The sequence below is a fragment of the Dipodomys ordii genome, unplaced genomic scaffold, assembly GCF_000151885.1.
Source record: "Dipodomys ordii isolate 6190 unplaced genomic scaffold, Dord_2.0 Scaffold138, whole genome shotgun sequence".
In the NCBI taxonomy this organism is placed as follows: Eukaryota; Metazoa; Chordata; class Mammalia; order Rodentia; family Heteromyidae; genus Dipodomys; species Dipodomys ordii.
In genome coordinates this window covers 114,442-126,956 of record NW_012267354.1, presented here as the reverse complement: position 1 = coordinate 126,956, position 12,515 = coordinate 114,442, and the positions used below count along the sequence as shown (strand labels likewise).

Here is a 12,515-nt window from a genome sequence, read left to right as displayed (position 1 = left end):
GGTAGAGCGCTAGCCTTGAGCTGAAGAGCTGAGGGACAGCGCCCAGGCCCAGAGTTCAGGCCCCATGACCAGACCCCCCCCCAAAAAAAAAAAGAGTCTCACAGACTTTTCCTGCCCAGGCTGGCTTTGAACCACAATCCTCAGAACTCAGCCTTATGAGTAGCAAGGATTACAGGCGTGAGCCACCAGCACCTGGCTCTTCCTTGGTACTTTTGAACCTGCTGTCTATTTGCCAGCAATTTAAAAAATCCAAGAACCAGACACTGGTGGTTCATGCCTGTAATCCTAGCTAGGATCTAAGCTGAGACCTGAGGTTGGCAGTTCAAAGCCAGCCTGGGCAGGAAAGTCTATGAGACTCTTATCTCCAATAAGCCACTAGAAAACTGGAATTGGCGCTGTGGCTCCAGTGGTGGAGCTCTCGCCTTGAGCTGAAGAGCTGAGGGACAGCGCCCAGGCCCAGAGTTCAAGCCCCACGACTGAAAAAAAATTTTTTTTTAAATCCAAGAGAGTCTGATCCACTGTTAGGAAAGTCAGTACTGTCCTCGCTGAGACTATCAGTACCCATGACTAAGATTTAGCTGGCTTACCATGTGCTCTCAGGCCCCCAGGCAAAATGGGAGTCCTTCAGAAATGTCACCCTACTTCATCTCCTCAACAGTCCTATAAGGCAGTCTATTCACAGATGTAGAAATAGAGGTACAGCATGGCCAAAAGCCAAGGTGGAGGAACCACAGAGCTGGAGGGCCAGAGCCAGGATAGTTACACAGAGGTGCACTAGACCCTGCCACCAGCTGTAGAGATAATTCCTCCCCACCCCAATGCACCACTCCCTTTCAGCCTTGCTGGGGAAGATTCTGCATCGGAAATGTTAAGTGTCCCAGTGCTTCACTTACTATCTGTGAGTCTCTTCTCTCCACACACAAATGTTTCTTCACCACAAACCATACACACAAAGCACACAACAGTAGGCCCAATAAGTGACAGCTATTTGACAATGAAGCACCTAGTCTCCAGGGGCCTGGTCCCATATCCCCTCCTCCCCAGCCGTGTCCCACCTGGTGATCTGACAAGGCAGCTTCTTAGCTCGGTTGAGGAGGGTGTCTGCTGTTCCCCGATGGAGGGGCTCTGGGCGAAGCAGGGCTACACCCCGGCGGGAAGGACCTCCTCGGGACTCCTTCCTGAGGAAGGGCAAGAAGTGAGAGATAGGGTTAGGAGCAGTGGGCTGGTTGGGTCTACGGAGAAGGTGACACTGAAAGGTAGGCCTGGGGGCCTCTGAGAGGATGGAAGCAGAAGAACAGGATGGTGAAGAGATGATCAGACACAGTTCCAAGGGTGGGGGAGAGCTGAGAATGTGGCTTAGTGGTAGGTAGAGTGCTTGCCTAGCATGCAAGAAGCCCTGGGTTTGATTCCTCAAAATCATATACACAGAAAAAAGCCAGAATGGTGCTCTGGCTCAAGTGGTAGCCTTGAGCAAAAGAAGCTTAGGGACAGTGCCCAGGCCCAGTGGTCAAGCATCAGAACTGACAACAACAACAACAAAAAACAAAACAAGGGAGGCGGAGAGCAAATATACTCACCGGCTGCTGGCTTCTTCCCAGTGGAAGTCCACTGGCCAGCTCCTGAAGTCAAAGTTGTAGTTGGCCAGCTGCTTCTGTGGTAGGCAGAGAAAGAAGAGGGAGGAAAAGGAATTGAGAACTGAAGAGGGATGCCCACCTCGCTCCTCAACACTTTGATCATCCAGAGGCCTGACCCTCCTCCCACATCATGGAAGACCAAGCAGAAGTCAGCCTGCCAGGTCTCACGTGGAAAGCTCTAGCACATCAGGAGCAATCTGTCAAGGTAGAACTTCAGTGTCTTCCCTCTTCCAGACAACAATCCTAACTTGGCTCTTCCAAAAACTGAAGGGTGAGCCAGGTGCCCATGGCTTAGCCTGTAATCTTAACTACTCAGGAAGCTGAGATCTAAGGATCACGGTTCAAAATCAGCCCAAGCAGGAAAGTCTGTGAAAGACATCTCCAATAAACCACTCACAAAACCAGAAGTGGAGCTGTGGCTCAAGTGGTAAAGCGTTAGCCTTGAGCTGAAGAGCTGAGGGACAGACAGCACCCAGGCCCAGAGTTCAAGCCCCATGACTGACAAAAAAAAAAAAAAAATGAAGGCTGAGCCAACCCATGATGAGAACTGGTGCTTCTGAGCCAGGGGATTAGACCCACTGGCTGCTCACTATTCCTTCTTTACTGGGGTTCTCTACAGGGCACCATCTTAGAAGCTCACAAGTTCCCCCAGCTGCTCCAACCAACAGTCCCCCAGCTGGCTGAGAGATGTCTGGCTCACAGTTGGCGTCTATATACCCAGGCTTTCCTCCAGAATAAAACCTTGACTCTTCCTTCCAGCCTCAGAGCCACTTCATTCCCCTTGAGTCCTGTGGCCAGGGACCAGCGTTGCCACACAGACCATCTGTGCCTCGGGTCGCCCTCCAGAGTTGGTCCACATGCTTTCTTGCATGTGGAGCTGTATCTTCATTCTGCTAGATTCCTCCCCCATCCCCACAGCTCCCAGCTCTCTATTTTGAGGTTGAATTTTTTTGGTTGTTTTTTTTTTTTTTACTGCAAGAGAAAAAAAAATTGGTTTTACATTTTCAAAAATAACTTGACTGAAAGAGAGCAATACAAAAACTATACAAAAACGAGCTGGGCATTGGTCTCTCATGCCCATAATCCTAACTGCCTAAGAATCTGCCAAGATCTAAAGATTGTGGTTCAAAGCCAGCCTGGGTAGACAACTCTGAGAGGTTCTTATCTCCAATTAACCAGCAAAAAGCTGTAAGGGGAGGTATGACTCTACTGGTGGTAAAGAGGCAGACTTGAAAAAGTCTAGTGTGAACAGAAAGCCCAAGTTCACGAATTTGCACATGAAGTTCCAGTTCCAGTGTAGCCACCAAAATAAACAAGCAAAAAAACCTACACAAAAGTGTAAATAACAAAACAAAAGGAAGAAAAGCAAACTTAAGCCAGGCTTTACTCAGACTTATGGCCTTGCTCTGTAACTCTGCCAGGGCCACTCTTGCCTATTCCCTTAGGCATATAGATGAGGGTAATCATGCTACCTCATGTGGCGTACGTGACATACAAAATGCTTCCGATGGTGTAGGACGGAGCATCATTACACAGCTCCATAAATGGTGTAGAATAGCCATTAACGCAATGATGGTGGCCTTAGCTGTTTGATCCCAGAAACCCCTTTATACTGGGAAGGAGCTTTATGGGCCCCCATACCCCCTTTTCAAAGATAATCACACTCCAGCACCGCAGGCCTGGCACAACTTAAAGGAAACTGTGCCCTGGCTTTTCTTCCTGCTGGCGCCACACTGTGTTCCAGGCCAGGAGTGGACATACCTGTCCATCTTGTTTTGTCCCCAAACAAAGCTGGTATGGTGTTCCATTTGCAGCGCTAAACAAACTTTTATAGAACTGAGCTGCTGTGAAAGGGAGGAGAAAATGCTCTCCTAAGAAACGCTGTGGATGTTTCTATGTTTAGACACTTCTTGAGGCTGAAAGGTAGAGGAAGAAGAGGACTGTTCTAGAAGAAGGGGTAGGGAGGACAGTTCCCTCAGTGTGCAGGCAAAGGCCAACAAAGCATATTTTGCCCTAGCAGAAGCTGGTGTCTAGTATCCTAGGGTAGCAGAGAAGCTGCTCGTGGGGAGTGGGGAGCATGTCTAGAACCTTCCACCTTTCACCCAACTTCTTACCTTGTTTTCTGCAGACTGGTTCCGATGTGTGGCTTCTAAGATGGTGATGAATTGCCGGTACTGAGGGTTGGTCCAGCGACCGATGCCTGGTAGAGAAGATAGTAAATGGCATTAGGAAAACTGGGAAGCTGGCTGCTATGTCTTAGGAAAATAATTGGAGATGTGGAAGAAGGGCCTGGAAGAAGTAAGACACAAAGGAACTGAAGGCCTGCAGTTGGGGTGGGGCTAGATCCTCCTACCAACTAGCTAGACGATTCTTCTCCTTAGCTTCTTCAGGTTGTTATGTTTTTTCCTTTTTTGGGGGGGGGATGCGGGAAGGGGTTGATCGTGGGGCCTGAACTCTGGGCCTGGTGCTGCCCCTCAGCTCTTCAGCTCAAGGCTAACACTGCCATTTGAGCCACAGCGCCACTTCCAGCTTTTTTTCTTTTTGCTTATGTGGTGCTGAGGAATTGAACCCAGGGCCTCATGCATGCAAGGCAAGCACTCTACACTGAGCCACCTTCCCAGCCCTCTTTTTTGTTTTTGCAAGTCCTGGGGCTTGAGCACTGTCCCTGAGTCTCTTTTGCTTAAGGCTAGCACTCTACCACTTGAGCCACAGCGCCATGTCTGGCCTTTTCTGTTTATGTGATGCTAAGGAATTGAACCTAGGGCTTCATGCATGATGGGCAAGCACTTTGCCACTAAGCCACATTCCCAACCCATTTGTTTGTTTTAAATAGACTAACAGCCTTCTACCTTGCAAAATGTTCACTTTCCTAAGGCTTAAAATGTTTTACAACCTTACTACCTCCCCCTGGCTGACACTGGATTTCTCTTTTCCCAGCCAGCCCCCTCCATGCTTTTTCTAACCCCTGCCATCTAGCTTCAATCTCTTGCCCTTGCCCATAATTACTTCCTCACTGAATCTGTCTTCCCTGAGTCTCTTCAATAGCTCCACTTTATGCTTCCTATATCTCCAGATGACTCTATCTTCCTTGGCTTTCTGGACTCATCTTTGCCTCCTTCCAATCTGTGGGCTGTTTCTCTCCTACCCCCTTTCCCTTTCCTAAAGGCAGCAATTCTCAGTGCTGAGTCTTCTCTTCTTCCCCAAGATGGCATCCATTCTCCCTTCACTGTTGAGAAGGCTCAAAGGCTAACTTCATTCCTCACTGGCCTCACAGGTATCCTGTGCCCAGCACTGTGCTATCACAGAGACATCAGGAAATAAGATACACAACTCCAGGTCCATAGAAAGCTTGAATTGTGACTGAGGCTGAAGTAAAACAATCCACAAATAAAGGAGAAAATGAGAAGCATAAGAGCTACAAGCAAAATAAAACCAGGATGAATTAGAATACTGTACTGCCCAAATATATGATCATGAGAAAATGAAGCAAACTGCATAATGATTTGCAGTGATGCTGTTTATGCCAAAAATGTGAAATGCACAAAATAGCACTATATTGTTAATGGATTTGTACCATATTTCATAGATCCTAAGAATTTTTTTTTCTTTTGTCGGTCATGGGGCTGGAACTCTGGGCCTGGGTGCTGTCCCTCAGCTCTTCAACTCAAGGCGAGCGCTCTACCACTTGAGCCACAGTGCCACTTCTGGCTATTTCTGCTTATGTGGTCCTGAGCACTCTACCACTAAGCCACCTTCCCTGCCTTTTCTTTCTTTTTTAAGCACCCAGCTATATGCTGTATTTTTTTGTGGGGGTTGGTTGTGGGGCTTGGGCGCTGTCCCTGCACTCTTCAGCTCAAGGAGAGTGCTCTACCACTTGAGCCACAGCACCACTTCTGGTTTTCTAGTGGTTTTATTGGAGATAAGAGTCTCACTGACTTTCCTGCCCAGGCTGGCTTTGACCCACGATCCTCAGATCTCAGCCTCCTGAGTAGCTAGGATTACAGGCATGAGCCACAGGCACCCGGCTGTATGCTGTATTTTTGTATCTATATATTATTTATGCATGTGTGGGAATTTCTCTAGTGTAAATACATACATATGTTCATGGAATTATTGTGGGGCATATTCATGGCATTTTATTAATTATTTTTTACTCATTATTAATTTTATGTTATTTTATTTTATTTATTTTTTTTGGGGGTCGGGTCGTGAGGCTTGAACTCTGGGCCTGGGCGCTGTCACTCAGCTCTTCAGCTCAAGGCTAGCGCTCTACCACTTGAGCCACAGCACCACTTCTGGCTTTTTTTTTCTTTTGCTTATGTGGTGCTGAGGAATTGAACCCAGGGACTCAGGCTTGCAAGGCAAGCGCTCTACCACTGAGCCACCTTCCCAGCCCATGTTATTTTATTTTGTCAGTCATGGAGCTTGAGCTCAGGGGCTGGGTGCTTTCCCTGAGCTCTGAGTGGGGTGTGGGGTGTGCTCAAGGCTAGCACTCTACTACTTTAAGCCATAGTGCCACTTCTGGTTTTCTGACGGTTAACTGAAGATAAGGAGTCTCACCAACTTTTCTGCCTTGGATAGCTACCTCCTGTGTAGCTAGGATAAGCCAAAAGCACCTGGCTACATCACTGTTTTTATTAATTATTTTTTAACTAAGCCCTTCAAGGAAAAAATCATGCCTTACATCAGTCACCACTGATTAAGCTTCAAACTATATTTGCAGAAAATAATATCTGCACAGGGGCTGGGAAAGTAGCTCAGTGGTAGAGTGCTTGCCTTGCATGCATGAAGCCCTGGGTTCAATTCCTCAGCACCACATAAGCAGAAAAAGCTGGACGTGGCACTGTGGCTCAAAGTGGTAGAGCACTAGCCTTGAGCTGAATTGCTGAGGGACAGTGCCCAGGCCCAGAGTTCAGGCCCCATGACCAGCAAAAACAAACAAACAAACAGACAAATAATATTTGCACAGCAATGGACAGATCCAAACCAGGATTCCTCTCCACCTACCTCGGAGACAGGCTACACCTGCCAGTAGCAGCAGCAATGTCCCAGCGTAGTGAGAAAACGGCACCACTTTGGACAAACTCAAGTAACCTGGGAGGAGAGACAGACGATATGAGATTCTCTCCACAGCACTTCTCAGCTTTTCTTCCCCAGCTTGGCCCCAACCTCCATCCTAAACCCTCTCGTTGGAGTTTTCCCACCCTCAGAGGAAATGCCTGGGGAAAGGAGAAAGCCAAGCCATACTCAGATCTCCCATTCTCTTTATGGGGAGGTTTGGCTCATCTGCGACAACATGCCCACTTCTGCCCCACCACCTTTGAAACACACTGACCTTTCCTGTACAAGTAGAAGAAGGCGAAGGGAGAGGAGTAATAAGAGATGGACCAGAAGACTGAAGCCTGCAGCAGAGACAGAGACAGGCAATCAATACACACATACACACCAGTCCGCCATTTCCAGGCCTAGGCTCTGAGCAAGGTGAATGACCTGAGGAATATCACATTAAGTTCTACCGTGTGCATGACATGACACACACAGCAGGTACTCAGGTATTTTTCAAAAATAATGTATCGGAATATAACAGAGGCTGGAAAAAATGGGTGCAAGTTCTATTTTATTCTTCAAATCATCTCTGGACATAATTCCATTACATTTACAGGCCCAGTCTCTCTGTCTATGCAAGTTAAACAAGCCTTTTCAATTGGCCCTGCTCAGGCTAGCCCCTGGCCTGGTCCCCAAGAGATGCATGAACGTCACCATAGGAACTCTGCCAGAGAGAACAGCTGTCTCTGCAGCCAAAGAGGTTAGTTGCCAGGGAGGACAGGTCACTGGGGACTACAGGACTTAGCACCTGCAGATGGTCCCAAGAGTAAACATGTTTTCCATGGGACTCAGGCTGCCCCAGAGAAAGTTAGGCTGCATACATACCAAAGGGGAGTACCAAGCATGTTGTGTGTGCATGTGTGTGGTGTGTGTTGGGAAGGTCTACTTCAGAACCCCTAGCATCCCTCACCCTCCCAGGGGTGCTATATTCTCCCAGGCTGGGAGGGTTAAGCTCAAGAGGGCAGCTGGGTCTGAAAAGATGCAGTGACTTGCAGATGCTGGGGAAGACTTACCAGTGCCAGGATGCTGTCAGCATGTTTCTCCAGGGCACGCGGCTGATAGTATGTATCCTGCCAACACAGATGGTCCGTTAGGACCCTGCCCATTGATTGACTAGCCCTTCCCCATCACTTTCTAAAGCTCTAGTGTTGGTCCTCTGGTTCTAGCCTCCTTGGCTCTCTCGCATGGGATATCTCTGGCCTCCACAGAAACCTCTCTTTCCTACCTTGACTCTGAACCTGATTTCCCATCCCTAACCATGAGAACAAACAGGGTGCTGGACTTGGAAGGAAAAGTGAAAGCAGCACTGGGTGACTCTGGCCCAGTTGTGGGCGTGTGCACATGGAGAGAAGGGTTAGGGAAGAAAGCTTCCATGACAATGCTGAAGCAGAGCAATCGAAATGAGTAGGTTAATCAGAAAGAATATGGCTAGGGGTGGGCAGTTTGTAGAGGTTATTATATCTAATTTGAAACTACCAGTAAAAAGGAAGAGAATGTTTAGGTGAACAGGCTATCACCACCCACTGTTTCCGGGAATGCAATAACCCTGGGGTGTCCAGACTAGATTTGGGGAGTGAGGGTCAGGGGATACATGCTGTGCAGAAGTCATTTTGATATTCAAGATAATTAAAAGGAAGATACACTGAACTAGGAGAAAAGCAAGGTACTAGGAAGTATGACGGCAAAATCCACCGGTTCCCTACACCCTGTGGGGTCTCTTACAGGACTTCAGACTCAATGGGGACCGGTATGAACCATGACCGACAGGGTGGGGGGTACACGACAAGGAACGAGCAAGCACTGGTGGAATGAGAAGGAGGTGCTCCAACGGAAGTGAAGAGAGGAGGCGGTCAGACCACAGGCGTGACTTGAACCCAGGAAACAAACAACGCAGACTTTTCAGACAACCGGCTTGACAATCGGTCTCCCCTGATTTCCAATAATGGGCGCTTCTGGAGAGCAAAGGCCGTAAAAGGTTTGGACCGTACCATGTTCTTAACCAGGGGGGGAACCCGACTCACCCAGGAGCTGGAATGGGAGTTAGTGACTGAAGTTGGAGTTTCAGGGACGCTGGACGGTGACCGTTCGGAGTCCCTCTCCCGATAGATTTTGTAGAGCCGGGGGCCTAGGACACAGCTCAGCAGCTTCGCCATGGCCCCGGGTAGGGCCGCTGCTCTTCCAGCAGCAGGTCCCCCCCACTTTCCTGGCCCCGCCCTCCCCTGGCTCGGAGGTGTTGCGTGCCAGTGACATCAACACGTACCGGCTCCGCCTCGCGCCCCCGGAGACACTGTCTACGCTTCTTAAAGGAGGATTTTCGTGCAGTTGGAGCTACGGGTACAGCAATGGTCAGAAACTCGGTGTTTGGAACGTGGAGAGTTAGAAAAATTAGCAGGACACAGTGACGTGGTTTTTTTTTTTTTTTGGTCCAGTCGTTTTTTTTTTTTTAAGCCCTTAATATCAGCACATTCTGGAATGATAGTGAAAATGCTAAGATTAGAAGCAGCTACAAAAGAGAAGGCCTTTAGAGATCTCTGATTTTTTTTTTAAGTGCAAGATTTTAAAATTTTTCTTTTGCTGGTCTTGGGTTTGAATCAGCTCGAGGCTAGTGCATTGTGTGTGAGTGTGTGTGAGTGTGTGTGTGTGTGTGTAATTGGATACCTCAATCCCATGGACTTTCCAGCTCCGGCTGGCTTTGAACCCTATTCCTCAGATTACAGCCTCCTGAGCAGGTAGGATTACAGGCGTGCGCCATCAGCACCTGACTAAGAAGTGCAAGAGTTTTATAAAAGAAGACTGAAAAGCCAAGCACCAGAGACCCTTATCTCCAATTAATCACAGAAAAAGCTGGAAGTAGAGCTATGGCTCAAGTGGTAGTGTGCTAGTCTTGATGTAAAGGAGCTCAGGGACAGTACCTAGGCCTCGAATTCAAGCCCCAGGACTAGCAGGACAGTATTGGGATAGTGATACTTAAAGTTACAAACACATTCTAACCTTCATGAGGCAAATTTTCTTTATCATAGTCTATAAAGTTGATGAGTTCTATGAATTTTGACAATACAGTTAGAGAAATAGCAAATTTAGAACATTGATTACACAGCATAAAGGACCTTGACCAAGATAGTAATCTTATGTCTTAACATATAGAGGTTTTGTTTTACTTTTGTTTTTTTTGGGGGGAGGGATCCAGTTGTGGGGCCTGAACTCTGGGCGCTGTCCCTCAGCTCTTCACCTCAAGGCTAGTGCTCTACCACTTGAGCCATAGCACCACTTCCAGCTTTTTTTTTTCCTGCTTATGTGGTGCTGAGGAATCGAACCCAGGGCCTCATGCATGCAAGGCAAGCGCTCTACCACTGAGCCACCTTCCCAGCCCCCCCTTTTTTTTTTTGGTCAGTTGTGGGGCTTGAACTCAGAGCCTGCAAGCTGTCCCTGAGCTCTTTTAACTCAAGGCTAGCACTCTACCACTTTGAGGCTTCCAGTTTTGTAATTGGAGATAAGAGTCTCAAGGATTTTCCTCCCTGGGATGGTTTGACCCTTGATCCTCAGATCTCAACCTCCTGAGTAGCCAGTATTAGAGAGAGATATGAGCCACTGGTGCCTGGCTTTGTTTTACCTTTTTTTTTTTTTTTTGGTCAGTTGTGGGGCTTGAACTCAGGGCCTGGGTGCTGACTTTGCATGTTCTTAATTGTATAAAGCCACACCTTTCTACACAAGAACAACCTGGACCAGGTCCTTCCCTGCCCTCAGGACAGAACAATATTGGTCACTTTTTTTCCCCAGTAGACAAGCCACTGAGTTTTATCACCCCAGCACTCCATCCCCTCCGGAGGCCCACGTGACTCTAGGCTGGGGAGTGTGGGCCTTTATCTGTGCTGTGCTTCCTCCCTCCCTGAGAACACCAGGTCTTTAAGCACAGGGAGCTTAGCAGGCTCTTCCCATGGCAGTCTTATTCCTCCTCGTTCTGTACCTATGTGGGCTACCACTGGCTGACGCAGGTAAGGGTCGGGATGGGGATTCTCCAGCTATTAGAAAGGTTGAGGAGAATGGACACCTTGTCTTCTCACTAGGAGCCTGGAGAGGCATCTTGACTCAAGAAGACAGACTTCCCTCATTTGACCTTTTCTGCCTCTAGTACTAGAAAAGATATAGAGGCACTGAGGGTCCAAGTTATATCATTTCTCTCTTCCTTTATTTTATTTTATTTTTGGGGGGGTCCGGTCATGGGGCCTGAACTCTAGACTCGGGCGCTGTCCCTCAGCCCTTCAGCTCAAGGCTAGCGCTCTACCACTTGAGCCATAGTGCCACTTCTGGCTTTTTTCTTTTTGCTTATGTGGTGCTGAGGAATCGAACCCAGGGCCTCAGGCATGCAAGGCAAGCACTCTACCACTGAGCCACTTTCCCAGCCCCAACGGGTTTGTTTGTTTGGTTTGCGTTATTTTGTTTTGTTTTGTTTTTTGCTGGCCCTGGGACTTGAACTTGGAACATAGGCACTGTCCTTGAGCTTCTTGGCTGTCACTTTACAACTTGAGCCACAGCTCTACTACCTCTGGAGTTTTGGGTAATTTATTGGAGATGAGAGTCTTGCAGAATTTCCTGCCTGGGCTATCTTTGAACTGTGATACTCATATCTTAGGCTCCTGAGGAGCTAGGATTACAGGCATGAAACACTGGTACCCAGCACGCATGCGCACACACCTGTGTGTGTGTGTGTGTGTGTGTGTGTGTGTGTGTGTTTCATTTTTGTTTTGTTTTGAATGTTTTGATTTTGTTTAGTTTGAGTTTTTCTTTAGTGGTACTTGGGACTGAACTCAGAGTCTCATGCTTATTAGGCAAGCACTCTACCACTTGAGCCACACCTCTAGCCCCTGGCTGTTTTATTCACTCTGGTATATCTATTAGCTGCCACATAGGAGGTACTAAGAACATTATGTAAAGCAGGAGCTAATAAACACAGAGTGATTTGCATTACTAATCTAGTCAGATAAGACATAATAGATATTGCCCTGAAAAAGATGATCAACCATGTCAGATAACCTAAGTAGACTTCATCTCTAGAACAGCATCCTCTCTCCAAATCCTCAAATCTGGCTTGCCCCTAGGGCAAATCGCACACAACCAACCACTGAATCATGTGTGTGTGTGTGTGTTTGTGAGTTCTGGGATTTGAACTCAGGGCCCAAGTGCTGTCAAAGCACTTCTTTTGCTCAAGGCCAACTTGGGTCACAGCACAGATCTACTTCTGGTGTTTTGATGGTTAACTGGAGATGAGTCTCATGGACTTTCCTGCCCGGGCTAACTTGGAACCACGATCCTCAGATCTCAGTTTCCTGAGTTGCTAGGATTATAGGCCTGAGCCACCAGTGCCCAGGTCCTTCTTCTATTTTTTTTTTTTTTAGATAAGAGACTGAGATTCAGTACGTGCCACTTTTACACATTGGCTAGTACTCTACCAACTGAGTGATGCCTCCAACCCCCTTCCTTGGTACTTTTTTTTTTTTTTCGGTTGGTCATGGAGCTTAAACTCTGGGCCTGGGTGCTGTCCCTCAGCTATTCAGCTCAAGGAGTACTCTACCGCTGGAGCCACAGTGCCAATTCCAGTTTTCTGAGTGGTTTATTGGAGATAAGAGTCTCGGGCTGGGAAGGTGGCTCAGTGGTAGAGCGCTTGCCTTGCATGCTCAAGGCCCTGGGTTCCATTCCTCAGCACCACATAAGCAAAAAGAAAAAAGCCGGAAGTGGTGCTGTGGCTCAAGTGGTAGAGCGCTAGCCTTGAGCTGAAGA

At 47.8% G+C, this 12,515-nt stretch overlaps 2 protein-coding genes across 2 annotated transcripts in view; one reads left to right on the top strand and one right to left on the bottom strand.

The window, feature by feature from the left end:
- Abhd16a (abhydrolase domain containing 16A) overlaps positions 1-8,973 on the bottom strand; it is a 17,469-nt gene extending 8,496 nt beyond the window's left edge. Inside the window, exons 1-7 of the mRNA XM_013031378.1 lie at positions 8,762-8,973; positions 7,754-7,810; positions 6,970-7,036; positions 6,642-6,728; positions 3,749-3,834; positions 1,578-1,651; positions 1,056-1,178 (exon numbers count right to left, since the gene is read on the bottom strand). Of these exons, the coding sequence (XP_012886832.1) occupies positions 1,056-1,178; positions 1,578-1,651; positions 3,749-3,834; positions 6,642-6,728; positions 6,970-7,036; positions 7,754-7,810; positions 8,762-8,893 (626 nt within the window). The 5' untranslated portion in view covers positions 8,894-8,973. The remainder of the gene's footprint in view (positions 1-1,055; positions 1,179-1,577; positions 1,652-3,748; positions 3,835-6,641; positions 6,729-6,969; positions 7,037-7,753; positions 7,811-8,761) is intronic.
- Positions 8,974-10,647: 1,674 nt separating this feature from the next.
- The window catches only part of Ly6g6f (lymphocyte antigen 6 complex, locus G6F), a 9,681-nt gene continuing 7,813 nt past the window's right edge, over positions 10,648-12,515 (top strand). Inside the window, exon 1 of the mRNA XM_013031379.1 lies at positions 10,648-10,732. Coding sequence (XP_012886833.1) covers positions 10,675-10,732 — 58 coding nt within the window. The 5' untranslated portion in view covers positions 10,648-10,674. The remainder of the gene's footprint in view (positions 10,733-12,515) is intronic.